The 13,731-nt window shown below is 42.9% G+C and overlaps 1 protein-coding gene across 1 annotated transcript in view; it reads right to left on the bottom strand.

The window, feature by feature from the left end:
* angel2 (angel homolog 2 (Drosophila)) overlaps window positions 1-13,731 on the bottom strand; it is a 44,137-nt gene that overhangs the window by 25,270 nt on the left and 5,136 nt on the right. Inside the window, 2 exon segments of the mRNA XM_055639762.1 lie at window positions 4,043-4,296; window positions 11,515-12,020. Of these exon segments, the coding sequence (XP_055495737.1) occupies window positions 4,043-4,296; window positions 11,515-12,020 (760 nt within the window).

The raw sequence follows: 13,731 nt of genomic DNA, 5'->3' as shown, positions 1-13,731 counted from the left end.
TGACCCTCAGCATAGGAGCACCGCAAGGCTGTGTACTCTCCCCTCTCCTCCACTCTCTCTATACCAGCGACTGCACCTCAACAGACTCCTCTGTCAAACTTCTCAAGTTTGGGAATGACACAACCCTGATTGGACTGATACAGGATGGGGATGAATCTGGCTACAGTCAGGAAGTGACACAGCTGGCGTCCTGGTATCATCACAACAACCTGGAGCTCAATGCTCTTAAGGCAGTGGAATTGATTGTAGACTTTAAGAGAGCTCCCCCCCCCCCCACCACCACCACTCTTCATCAATAACTACCGTCACAACTTTGGAATAATTTAAGTTCCTCGAACCCATGGGAGGCCACTATCGACTCCACAATCGAAAAGGCCCAATAGAGGATGCACTTCCTGGAGCAGCTGAGAAAACACAATGTGCCACAGACAATAATGGCCCAGTTTTACACTACCATCATAGAGTATGTCCTCGCCTTCTCCATCATGATCATGTTTGGCTCAGCCGCCAAGCACGACATCCGGAGGCTGCAGCGCATCGTTTGATCAGCCGAGAAAGCTGTTGGCTGCAACTTTCCCCCCCATTGATCAACTCTACACTGCAAGGGCCAGGAAACGAGCGGGTAAGATCATCTCCGACCACTCTCACCATGGCCACAAACTTTGAAGTACTTCCCTCTGGGAGGCAACTCCAGACTATCAAAACCGCCACAGCCAGACATAAAAACAGCTTCTTCTCATGAACAGTGGCTCTACTCAAAAGCCAAAAGTCTATTGCCTCTTTTTACTCTGGTACTTATTTTGCAATGTTTAAATTATAATGTTTTATTTTTAATTGTCTGCTGTATATCGTGTTCTTGCCATGTGCGAGCAAAGCACCAAGTCAATTTCCTTGTATGTATACATACTTGGCCAATAAATTTATTCTGATTCTGATGTTACAATTACATCAGCCATGATCTGATTAAATGATAGAGAAGTCTTGAGAGGTGGAATGGCCAACTCCTTCACTTAATGAAGGTGACCCATGGCTATCTGGACTACACTTCTTCCCACCCTGCTTCCTGCAAGGACTCCATCCCCTACTCCCAAATTCCTCCATCTACGCCACATCTGCACCCAGGATGAGGTGTTCCAAACCAGGGCATCGGAGATGTCATCATTCTTTAGGGAACAGGGGTTCCCCTCTTTGACTATAGATGCTCTCACCAGGATCTCCTCCATATCCCGTAGCTCTGCTCTCACTCCCCATCCCCCCACTCGTAACAAGGACAGAGTCCCCCTTGTCCTCACCTTCACCCTACCAGCCGTCGCATACAACACATAATCCTCCGACATATTCACCACCTCCAACAGGATCCCACCACTGGCCACATCTTCCCATCTCCTCCCCTTTCCGCAGAGACCGTTCCCTCCGTAACTCCCTGGTCAATTTGTCCCTTCCCACCTGAACCCTTCCTCGGAACTTTCCCTTGCCCCTGCAGGAAATGCTACACTTCTCGCTTTACCTCCCCCCTCAACTCCATCCAAGTACCTAAGCTGTCTTTCCAGGTGATGCAGAGGTGCACCTGCACCTCCTCCAACCTCATCTATTGCATCCGCTGTTCCAGGTATCAACTGCTCTACATCGGTGAAACTAAGCGCAGGCTTGGCGATCGCTTCGCCCAACACCTCCACTCAGTTCGCAATAATCAACCTGATCTCCTGGTGGCTCAGCACTTCAACTCCCCGTCCCATTCCGAATCCGACCTTTCTGTCCTGGGTCGCCTCCATGGCCAGAGTGAGTCCCACTGCAAATTGGAGGAGCAGCACCTCATATTTCGCTTGGGTAATTTACACCCCAGCGGTATGAACATTGACCTCTAATTTCAGGTAATCTTGTTTTCTCCCTCCTTTCCCCTTCCCAGCTCTCCCACAGCCTAATGTCTCCACCTCTTCCTTTCGTTTTCCCGCCCCCCCGACATCAGTCTGAAGAAGGGCATCGACCCGAAACGTCGCCTATTCCTTCGCTCCATGGACGCTGCCTCACCCGCTGAGTTTCTCCAGCATTTTTGTCTACCTTCACCTAACATATGTTTGGTTTGAAGTTGCTACACAACTCTAAATTAATTTTACAGCTGAATGAGAAAGATGCAGATAGGCATAGGTGACAAAAGAGACCTAGGTCAAAGTGAATAAAAGAAAAACAATAAGAAATAAAAAAAAAAGATGAGGTATAGCACAAGAGACATTCACAAAGAGCAAACATTTGGACCGATTGCAGAAATTAGTGCCCATGAGCCAATCTCGTGTGCAAGACCTTTCTACATGCCCTGCTTCAGAGCCTTCAACAATGGCTGCCAAGGCTGGACAGAACAGAACTCCAGCAGATCTCTGGTTTTCATTTCATGTGATTGTTGCACTTTTCACACTTAAAGCCAACTGTCTAAAATGCAAACGTTCTTCAATTAAATTGGATGACTCTCCCCAACAAAGACATACAGCATATTCTGCAACAAAACAAACCAGCTTAAAACCAATGTATTGTGTGTGCACATCGGAAGCACCAAAGCCATTCCAGATCATTAATATTTGATACCTTTGAAATCCAGTGATTAAATTACTTTTTTAAGCTTGTATCTCATCTCCAAAAAATGATCTTAATTTAGCAACAATGCATTATTAGGTACAAAGTACCAGAGGAAAACCCCCTACATTTTCTATTAAGGTTTCATGTGCATTTCCAACCAAGAAGGAAACACTCTGGGAGGGCATTTTTTAAATGGCCACCACTGAAGGTTAGGAAAAAATTGTTGGCCAAATCAATGTTTATGGAACAAATGTATTGAACATTGTATGCAGTCTTTGAGAACGGACTAGTGTTGAAAATTTTTAATGTGAGGTGATTTTAAAGGAATAATTTAGAGGAATAAATAAGGAAATGCTACACTTGTCGCAACATCGGCGAGACCAAGCGCAGGCTTGGCGATCACATCGCCCAACACCTCCGCTCAGTTCGTACTAACCAATCTGATTTCCTGGTGGCTCAGCACTTCAACTCCCCCTCCCATTCCCATTCTGACCTCTCTGTCCTGGGCCTCCTCCATTGCCATAGTGAAGCAAAGCACAAATTGGAGGCACCTCATATTTTGTTTAGGTAGTTTACACCCCAGCGGTATGAACATTGACTTCTCTAATTTTAGATGGCCCTTGCTTTCTCCCTCCTTCTCCTCCCCAGCTCTCCCACAAAGCCCACTGTCACCACCCCTTCCTTTCTTTTTCACGCCCTCAACCCCTCCCGACATCAGTCTGAGGTAGTGTCTCGACCCGAAACGTTGCCTATTTCTTCTCTCCATAGATGCTGACTCACCCGCTGAGTTTCTACAGCATTTTTTGTCTACCTAGGAACATATCATAACGAGTTTGATACTGACTATGGGTGCTGTTTGGATGGAGTTTGTACGTTTCGGTTTCCTCCCACATTCCAAAGACTCGTAGACTACTTGGCTTCTGTAAATTGCCCCTAGTGTGCAGGATGAGAAACTGGGAGAATATGGAACTAATGTCTGGGTGGTCGTTTGTGGGTGCAATCTCAGTGGGCCGAAGGGCCAGATTCCATGCTGTATCTCTAACCTAAACTAGTCTTCAATCCAGGATAGCATACCACCTCCAATAACGTGGCCTCTTATCTTGTGAAGAAGCTTTTTACATGGCACATTATCAAATGCTCAACACTTAATTTTCACTTCATCTTTTCTCCCCTTAATTCAGATACAACTAACTTTACAGTCACAAGAGTCCAACTTGCCCAAATAGCTATTTTCGCTATTGTGACTTTCAATATTAAAACATAAAATGATGAATGGTTAAAATCTGTGTCTTTTTCAAACATATTTTTCAGTACGAGCGAATGAGCAAGAACACTGGGCAAGAACCCTGCCCCTGTTGGCTTAGTTGAGACTAGCGTTAGGAATTTCCTGGACTGCATAGTATACCGTGAAAATGCATTAACACATTGAATCATTCGGAAGATGCACAGGTATGAACTTAATTAGACTACTTACATCTGCATCCAGCTGTTTCAGTTCCTTAAGGATGTTAGGAAATCGGAATCCCCACTGCAATAATGGTTGACTGCAATGTCTATACAAGTGACTGTTGTCCTCCAATAAATCTTGTGCCAGAATATTATACGACAGGACAGAAAAATCAAAAGCTTCCCTTTGTTTTCCATCGGAGGTTTCGTTGGATTCACTAGTATCATGGCTGCTCTTGTACAATGAAGTAACATCCTCCCATGTTCTATGTACTGCCCCTACTGGAAAGAGATTACACGTGAAAATCACAAAGGTATGTCACAACATAATTACACAGCAGTGTCACGGTTACATTTTAACGAGACATCATTTGACATTGTACTATAATAACCACAAATAATAATGCTCATATTTTGCCACATTTTCATAATCTGTAAAATTTTAAAATACTTCACATTATTAACGTGGCTATAGACACATTCAAATGGATAGTGAAGGCCATGCATATGTTATTACCTGCAGAGTAAAGCATGAAAGCCCTGCTATGTGAGGTAATGAACACATATGTCTGAGCTGGCAGCTATGGAATATACTAACACAAGCTTAGCAGCAGAGCACCTTCTGCGTAGCAATGGTTGGAGAGAAAAAAAAAATCATAAGCCCTCTACTCCCCTGCTGATAACAGCTGGGAAGAAACTGTCCCTTAACTTCTGTATGGATCAAGGATGATCAGTTCAATGTCAAGGATGATGAGATAGAACTACTCTGTTCTTGCCCAGTCCAGAAAAAGACCACAGAGGTGTAGGAAATAGAGATGCAGTTGAGAGCATTGTCCACTATTGACATGGGGAACCTATAGATCAAGAAGAAAAACTCTATTTCAGAGCCACATGTATGGAATGTCTTAGAACCAGAGAACAAGTAGAGGAGGAAGATTAGAAGGTACACAAAAATGCTGGAGAAACTCAGCGGGTGCACCAGCATCTATGGAGCGAAGGAAATAGGCTATTTCCTTCGCTCCATAGATGCTGCTGCACTCGCTGAGTTTCCCCAGCATTTTTGTGTACCTTCGATTTTCCAGCATCTGTAGTTCCTTCTTAGACAGGAAGATTAGAAGGATGAGTTATGTACAAAATAGAATGGAGTCTTTACAGGAAACAGGATGGGAAAACACTTGTTTTGCTCTCTTTCACTGTTCTGGAAGGCTCAGGTTCCTGAAACATTAATTGTTTCCCTTTCCACAGATTTGGCCTGACCTGCTGAGTGCTTTTAGCATTTTCTGTTTTTATTTCAAATCTCCAGAATCTGCATTTTTGTTTTGAATGTCATTGAATATTTAGGTTCATCTTACTTTCCAGTTTTGCTCTGTAGCCTAAAAGATTACGGCTCTTTAAGTGTAGAAGTGATTTGTTTGGATGCTTTACTTTCATCATCAACTGTCTGCAGTGCAACTTATGGAATCAGGGAGTACATCACAGACTTTGGCAATTGGGATAGAGAGTCAATATAATCTATGAATCCCTAATTGCAAGTGGAAGTTAAAAACATAAAATGGGATTGGCAGTGAATTTCTTGACTGCCACATGACTTTATTTTACTACTGGCAGCGAGTACCTCAATGCAAGCTTCATTTCCACATCCTTCCATGAATTTAAACATGTGCAAGATTTTAGTGTACATATCCTTGTCCATCTCGTCATCATTAACTTTCCATTCTCATTGCATTAAATATAAAATAGTCTGTTTAAAACTCCAAAGGTTTATACCTGACCCAAATATAATTCCATCCGTCTAGGCATGCTGGATCTCCCGTTGCTAATCATTTTAACTCCCCTTCTCATACCCACCTACCTGTCTTCCACTCCTCCATTGCCGCAGTGAGGCCACACGCAAAACTAGAGGATCAGCACCTCATATTCTGTTTGGGTAGCTTACAACCCAAAGGTACGGTGCACACCTATTTCTCCCATTTCCCGGTCCCCTTCCATCTACTGGCTTCACCAAGCTTACCGTCTTTTGTCTCCTTTTCATCTCGAGCATCTACTCATTGGCCAATCAAACTCCCTCACCTGCCTTTGGCTTTGTCCTGCCCCCACCTCTTTTTCTGCTTTCTCCCACCTAGTACAATTAGTCTGAAGAAGGGTCCCAACCTGAAATGACACCTATCCATGTCCTCCAGAGATGTTGCCCAATCTGCCCAGCTACTCTAGTACTCTTGGTCCCTGCAAGATGGCGGCAGCCGGAAAAAAAAATGGATTCCGGCAAGTGGGCTGGAGACTTACCTCCTGCACCCTAGGCGACGTTCTGGGTCAGCTACGGGAGGCGGGCATGGAGGCTGAGTGATGACCGGAGGCGCACTCACAGGCCGATGTCGAGACGGCATCAAGAGTGGTCAGTCAGCCAAGTGGGCTGCTGGAAGCCCTCCAGCAGCCTGGGACTCCATTAGATTGGGCACCGCTCCAAGTGACTGAGTGCGCGGAACGGATGTGGCCAGTAGCAGCAGTAGAGACATCCTCTGACCAGGCCAATCCATTCAGCTCCGACCCAGCATCGCTGCCAGGACAATGGGGCTTTATGGCCAAATTAAAATTCTAACATTTAAAAAAAAAAAATTGGATTTGAAGGACACAAGATGGTGCATAAAATGTGGTGAGTCTTTATGAAACAACCTTACCTCTTATATTACGTGGGATTGTGTCTAATGTATTGTACGACAGTCACTAAACAGTATGCAAAAGAAGAATTTCACTGTTCATAGGTGCACATGACAATAAAGAACCATTGGGCTTTTGTATTTCTATATTATTCATGTTTAATTAATTTATTTCTTCCCATCTTTTAATCCCACCAATGGTGGTGAAAGTTCTGCAATTTTGCTTTGAAACTGTGGCAATTTTCGTTTTTAATTTATTTGACATGCATTTATATTAATTATTTACGATATTGAAGCTGTTCATTCTCGGGCACCTGAAAGCCATTCCTTTACATTTCTAACTCTTCACATGTTGTGCCTTACATGACAAGGTAGTTGATCTCAAGAAAAACAAGATATAATTAGATCTGTAGAATTCACCAATATTGGGTGGTGGCCTTCCACCACATTCTTGGATGATTCTCCAAATTATGAGTCAATATAGAAAAGCTATGATTCATTTAATTAGCCATCAGATGCCAGAATAAAACAAGGAAACAAGCAGGAACAATCTAGGTGGCAGGAAATATCTCAGGGCTACGAAATGTCAGCCATTTGCCAGGTTTAGCTAAATCCTCTTCCATGAAAACTTATTTTCCATACATTAATTTGAAATGTATTGGGTGCAGCCTTGCCAAGATTGTCCATGCATTGGATTTAGGAGACAAGCATTTATTGGAATTCTGCTCAGCTAGATGATATAGTTAAATACAGCAGGATACTGTATACTGGCTTCTTTATTTACTTGTGGACACTTACCTTGAATAGTTCTGGCAAATAAAATAATAATTTCCGAGACATAATGACATATTCACTAAATTGATCGTAGCGATTTGTTACAGAATAATTTATTTAATTGGAAATCCTTACGAGTGTAAATCAAATATACATCCAGACAGTAAATTATATCATTATACCATATAGAGCAGCACAGTGGCACAGAGTTGCTGCCATACAGCGCCAGAGAACTGGGTTCAATCCCGGTAACGGGTGCTGTCTGTAAGCAGTTTGTACGTTCTCCCTGTGACCACGTAGGTTTTCTCCGGGTGCTCCTGTTTCCTCCTACATCCCCAAGACGTGCAGGTTTGTAGGTTAATTGGCTTCTGTAAATTGTCCCTGGTGTGTTGGATAGAACTAGTATATGGGTGATTGCTGGTCGGCGAGGACCCGGTGGGTCGAAGGGCCTGTTTCCACGTTGCATCTCTAAACTAAACCCAAATCAAACTAAACCATTATTATCTTGTGGAATACAATTTACTTTTATATGTCGCCCTCATATTGAACAGGAGTGAAATCAGTGGCGGACTGGGTCTAAAAATATTGGTTGCCAGGAAACAAAGGACCCACTTTCATAGCAAAAGGATTTGAGTATAAGAGCAGGGAGGTTCTACTGCAGTTGTACAGGGTCTTGGTGAGACCACACCTGGAGTATTGCGTACAGTTTTGGTCTCCTAATCTGAGGAAAGACATTCTTGCCATAGAGGGATTACAGAGAAGGTTCACCAGACTGATTCCTGGGATGTCAGGACTTTCATATGAAGACTCGGCTTGTACACGCTAGAATTTAGAAGATTGAGGGGGGGGATCTTATAGAAACTTACAAAATTCTTAAGGGGTTGGACAGGCTAGATGCAGGAAGATCATTCCCGATGTTGGGGAAGTCCAGAACTAGGGGGGGGGTCACAGTTTAAGGATAAGAGGGAAGTCTTTTAGGACCGAGATGAGAAAATCATTTTTTACACAGAGAGTGGTGAATCTGTGGAATTCTCTGTCACAGAAGGCAGTTGAGGCCAGTTCATTGGCTATATTTAAGAGGGAGTTAGATGTGGCCCATGTGGCTAAAGGGATCAGGGGGTATGGAGAGAAGGCAGGGATGGGATACTGAGTTGGATGATGAGCCATGATCATATCGAATGGCGGTGCAGGCTCGAAGAGCCGAATGGCCTACTCCTGCACCTATTTTCTATGTTTCTATCAGGGGCCCACTTGATATAGGGGGTCCACTTCGTCAGGGGCCCACTTGCCATCGGGCAAACTGACACCCTGGCCAGTCCGCCACTGAGTGAAATTAATTCTAAAGTAAGTTTCAAATGCCAACTGCATCCACCCATTAATTCACACGAGTAAAACATTCCAGAGATTAGCTGCAACAACTTTTTCAACCATATTGTGCAGCTAGTTCTTTAGTATTAATTTACTGGTCATAATAATCCATCATACTAAGATCCAAAAGAATACTGCATGTTTTTCTGAAGTTATTGTGCACTGATTTATGGTGGTAACATCCCTCTTGCACCCAGATACAAATACCAGGTAGATTGTGAAATAAGTGTTTGACAATTTACCAAAAATCATCTTTCAAAATCTCAGGAATTCAGGCAAAGACACATTTTGGGAATGTAATATAATTTGGTACAAACGTATTGGCTTAAAGAAAGATTGAGATAATCGATTATTTTACTAGATCCAGGCAGCATTGGCAAGATTAGCATTTATTGCCTTTGCCCAATTGCATTTGGTATGGTGGGTTGGCCCTGATTTAAACCTCTTTGAACAATTGCATCAAGTGTGCCCACTATGATGTTTGGTAGGGAGTGCTAGGATTTAGACCCATGAAGAATTAATGGCACCTCACAGTAAAACACTACTAGATTATCTGACTGTTCAGAAAACCCAATGGTTCAGCAAAAAACATTTTTGGGGCGGCACGGTGGCGCAGTGGTAGAGTTGCTGCCTTACAGCGAATGCAGCGCTGGAGACCCGGGTTCGATCCTGACTACGGGTACTGTCTGTACAGAGTTTGTACGGTCTCCCTGTGACCTGCGTGGGTTTTCTCAGAGATTTTCGTTTTCCTCCTACACTCCAAAGACGTACAGGTATGTAGGTTAATTGGCTTGGTAAAGGTAAAAATTGTCCCTAGTGGGTATAGGATAGTGTTAATGTGAGGGGATCACTGGTCGGCGTGGACCAGGTGGACAAAAGGGCAAGCCAAAAGGATTAAAGAATTGCGAAGTTGTGAAGCCAGAAGAAGGAATGTAGGTGGAGGGGGAGAGAAAAAAAATAGGCATGAGTCCAGATGGGACACACAAGAGGCGGGTGTGTAGGGGAGAAAAGGGAGGAGGTTGTTAGATGTTACCTAAAATTGGAGAATTCAATGTTCATACCATTGGGTGGTAAACTATCCAAGCGGAATACGAGGTGCTGTTCCTCCAGATTGTATGTGGCCTCACTCTGGCAATGAAGGAGGCCCTGGACAGACAGCGTGGGAATAGGAAGGAGAGTTAAAAATGGTTAGCAATCAGGAGATCCGGTAGATCTTGGCAAACTGAGCGCACGTTTGGCAAAACAGTTGCTGAGCCTATGCTTGGTCTTGCCGGTGTACAGGAGGCTACATCAGGAACACCGGATACGGTAGATAAGGTGCATGTGAACCCCTGTCTCACCTGGAAGGACTGCTGGGGTCACTGGATGGAGACGAGGGAGGAAGTGAAGGGGCAGGTGTCACATCTCCTGTGGTTGCAGGGGAAAGTACCTGGAGAGTGGTTGGTTTGGGTGGGAAGGGAGGAGTGACCCAAGGAGTTGTAGAGTGAGAGGTCTCTGGGAAACCAGAAAGCGGTGTAGATGGGAGGATGTGATTGGTGGTGGGATCACATGGCAGGTGACGGAAATGTAAGAGGATGACGTGCGGGTGACGGAAATGCTGAAGACAATGGTTTTGCATCTGACTCATTGGGTAATGCGTGCCACCTTCCATTGCAGCTCTCCTGGGGCTTGGCTTCCGGACTGTGCAGCTCACTTGGGCCGGGTTTCCACAGTTCATTATGGCTCACCTGGGACTGGTTTCCACAGTTCATTATGGCTCACCTGGTGCCTGTGCTCCTTGCCAACTCATCCAATTCTGTTCCCACACTCATTTTAAAATTGCCCTTTCCAAGGCCTTATTTCCCCATACTCACTTTAAACTTACTGGGTTCACTGAAACATATGTCATGCTACTGTGTAAAATCTCAGAAAAGTGAATTAAGTGTTTTGGAGTATAAGGTCAATTATACAAAAAGTGTGAATTGAATATAGCATGGTAATTGACATTATATTAATACTGGCAGAGTGGATAAGGAATGGGCGTGGTTCTGAAAATTAGTATGACATTTGGACAGTGATGGGAATGAATCTTGGCTCAGAGGATCAGTAAATAGAATTATTTAGGGTGGAGAAAAAGAAATACCAATGCCTGGTAGAAGGGCAGTCAGAGCCACAGTTACGCAATCAGAAAATATGTAAAGAAAAATATAGTCTATTATTCCCCAAACTAGCTATTCCATTATTTTTAGTTTAAACTATATTTGGGCAATCAATCACAAAATGAGAGAGATTGCAAGAAAGGTAATGCAATGATTGTAGAAACAGAGTAGTAAATCTGGTCTCCTCGTGATTCTTGTGAAATTATTCTCAGTCCTGTCACATTGCCCATTCTCTCAAATGCCTCTTAAATTCCCTTCAGAAAACCTTCTTTGACACTATTCTTGCAAGCAATGCCTTCCAGATCATTATTTTTCTTTCATTAAAAAAAATCACATTCTCCAAAAAAATATAATTTCTATCTTGATTCCATGAACCATCTGCCAATGAGTACCTATCCAATTTTGATTGTAGAACAGAATGGCATTAAACATTTTCACTTTCAACCATCGATGTTAAAAGCATGCACCCCTCAAAAGATTAGACATATGTGGAGATGCATCATTGTCATAATGAATCATTTACACTTACACTGATTATAATAGCATCAAACGTAAATTATTTTTACCTTTGATAGCTCCAGTTTCTTGACTTTCGGCTATGTTGGAGCAACGCAAGTTTTCCAATTCCATGCCATGAGGAGCAACAGAGTCAGTTTTGTCCTGTGCTGCATGATTTGCTTCATTTGATTCTGAAAGGTTAAGTTCCTCCTTATTTGCTGGATCACACTTTCTCCGTTTACTTTGAGGTGCATCTATATTCGCCTCCATAGAGCAACCTGATGATCGACTTGTGTAAGAATTAAAAGTTTGTGGTGCGTATCCACCCCTTGTCCACGAATCACCATAAAAGGACAATGGTGGTCTCTGATGGAAAGAAGGATTCCAGTTGAAATATGGAGTCCAATGGAAGGGGCGAGAACTTCCAAAACCATATGGATTAATTATCCAAGGAGAACAATTGGACATCCAATGAGGATAGAAGTTTGGAATGTGATGAGACCACTGAGGAGCTGAAAAGTGAACAATATTGCTTCTTCCTAAGTTCTGTAGATGACGAGCAATCATGTGGTGGCTAGAAAAAGCAAATATTCCTATTACAATGCGCCGTGCAATTTATCTCTACCTGTAATACAAAAAATGTTTTCAAAGTATATTTAAAATGTAACCACAGGCAACCCCCACATTGTTTTTGAGGAGTGGTTATGTTAATAAAACACAGACCATATCGCGACCAGGAAGCTGGAGAAGAGGTGGGGCAGAGCCTGGCAAGTGCCAGGTTGTTACAGATTAATTGGTAGATGGGTGGAGTAAGTGACAAAGGTTAGAGATGGAAAGGAGACAAAAGTGTGTTACATAAGGAAACAAGAGGAGATATGAAATGTAAAGCCAGAGGGAGAGACGGATATAGGTGGAATGGGACAGGAGGGGAAGGGGGGGGGCAAACGGGAAATATGGGGCTTATGGATGGGAGGCACCATATGGAGAAGGAGTGGGATGACAAGATGGCGGGAGAAATGTTTGTCCTTCGGGATGGGGCAACAGAAGGAGAGAGGGGTATTCAATGTTTATATTGTTGGATTGTAGGCTATCCAAGATGAATGAGGAGCTATTCTTCCAGTTTGTATGCAGCCTTAGTTGGGAAATGGAAAAAGCCAATGCCAAAGGTCAGCATGGGAATGGGAAGGAGTGAACAGGAAGGCTAATCATTGGTTGCTTTTTAAATGTTCCTGCACATTACTCCTATAACTGTGCTACGGACTGCACAAGGGCTGCCAAGTGCAACATGTCCGAACACAGAGCATGTTTGCATGCGATGATTTAGCAAAACTCTAAATTGCTATTTAAAAAATCCAAGGCAACCTATCAATTTATCAGATCAGTCCTGCTAGGGTTCAAAAGGAAATAGCTGCAGTTTCTATTTTATTCATTGAGATTGCTTGTGATCTCCACAAGGTTGCACTGTAATTAAAAGGCATGAATTTTGTGCAGAAAAGGTATGGAACATAATCATATACCCTGAAACATGTTGCATCACAATGCCATGTCAAACCCTTATCATTTGTTTTTATCCATTTTGAGCATTTAAATCTAAACAGCAAAGATGTAAAACCAAAATATGTTTACAAATGCAACCAAAATAATCAACAGGTAATCTGCTCCTTTATCAACTTCCTGTTGGTGGGATAGTCATAGGGTCATACAGCGTGGAAACAGACCTTTCGGCCCAACTTGACCATGCCAACCAACTTGCCTCATCTAAACTAGTCCCACCTGCCTGCTTTTGGCCCATGATCTTGATTTGTGCAACAAATTTGTGCCCACATTTTCTATTTTCCAACTGTTACCATACTTGTAAAGTTCCCATATAGCTGGAATCATTTTGGATTGATCCGAGGCCGTGAAAGGCACTATTTGAACAGAAGTTTATTTTTAACAATGCTAAAGTCCCTGCATATGTGATTGCACTTTCATCCAAGTTAATGTTATGGAAATAGCTAGCTTAGCAGAGCTTTCAAAAATCAGCACCACCCTTAATATCACTTAATTAAAGATCTCAATTTATAGGGAACATATACTTCCAACTAAAGGCTAGGTTCCATACTTCTGTAGTAAATACTTAGTTTTGTGTCAGGGAGTACATTTAATATTGAATGAGTTGATATCATATTGAATTATGTTTAAATAATCAACATTTTAGAATAGTGTTAAACAGTATTTGCAAAGCTAGAAGGTAGACAAAAATGCTGGAGAAACTCAGCGCGTGAGGCAGCATCTATGGAGTA

Source organism: Leucoraja erinacea, chromosome 8 (assembly GCF_028641065.1).
Source record: "Leucoraja erinacea ecotype New England chromosome 8, Leri_hhj_1, whole genome shotgun sequence".
NCBI lineage: Eukaryota > Metazoa > Chordata > Chondrichthyes > Rajiformes > Rajidae > Leucoraja > Leucoraja erinaceus.
The sequence above is the reverse complement of the archived record's forward strand: the minus strand, read 5'-3'. Positions and strand labels throughout refer to the sequence as shown.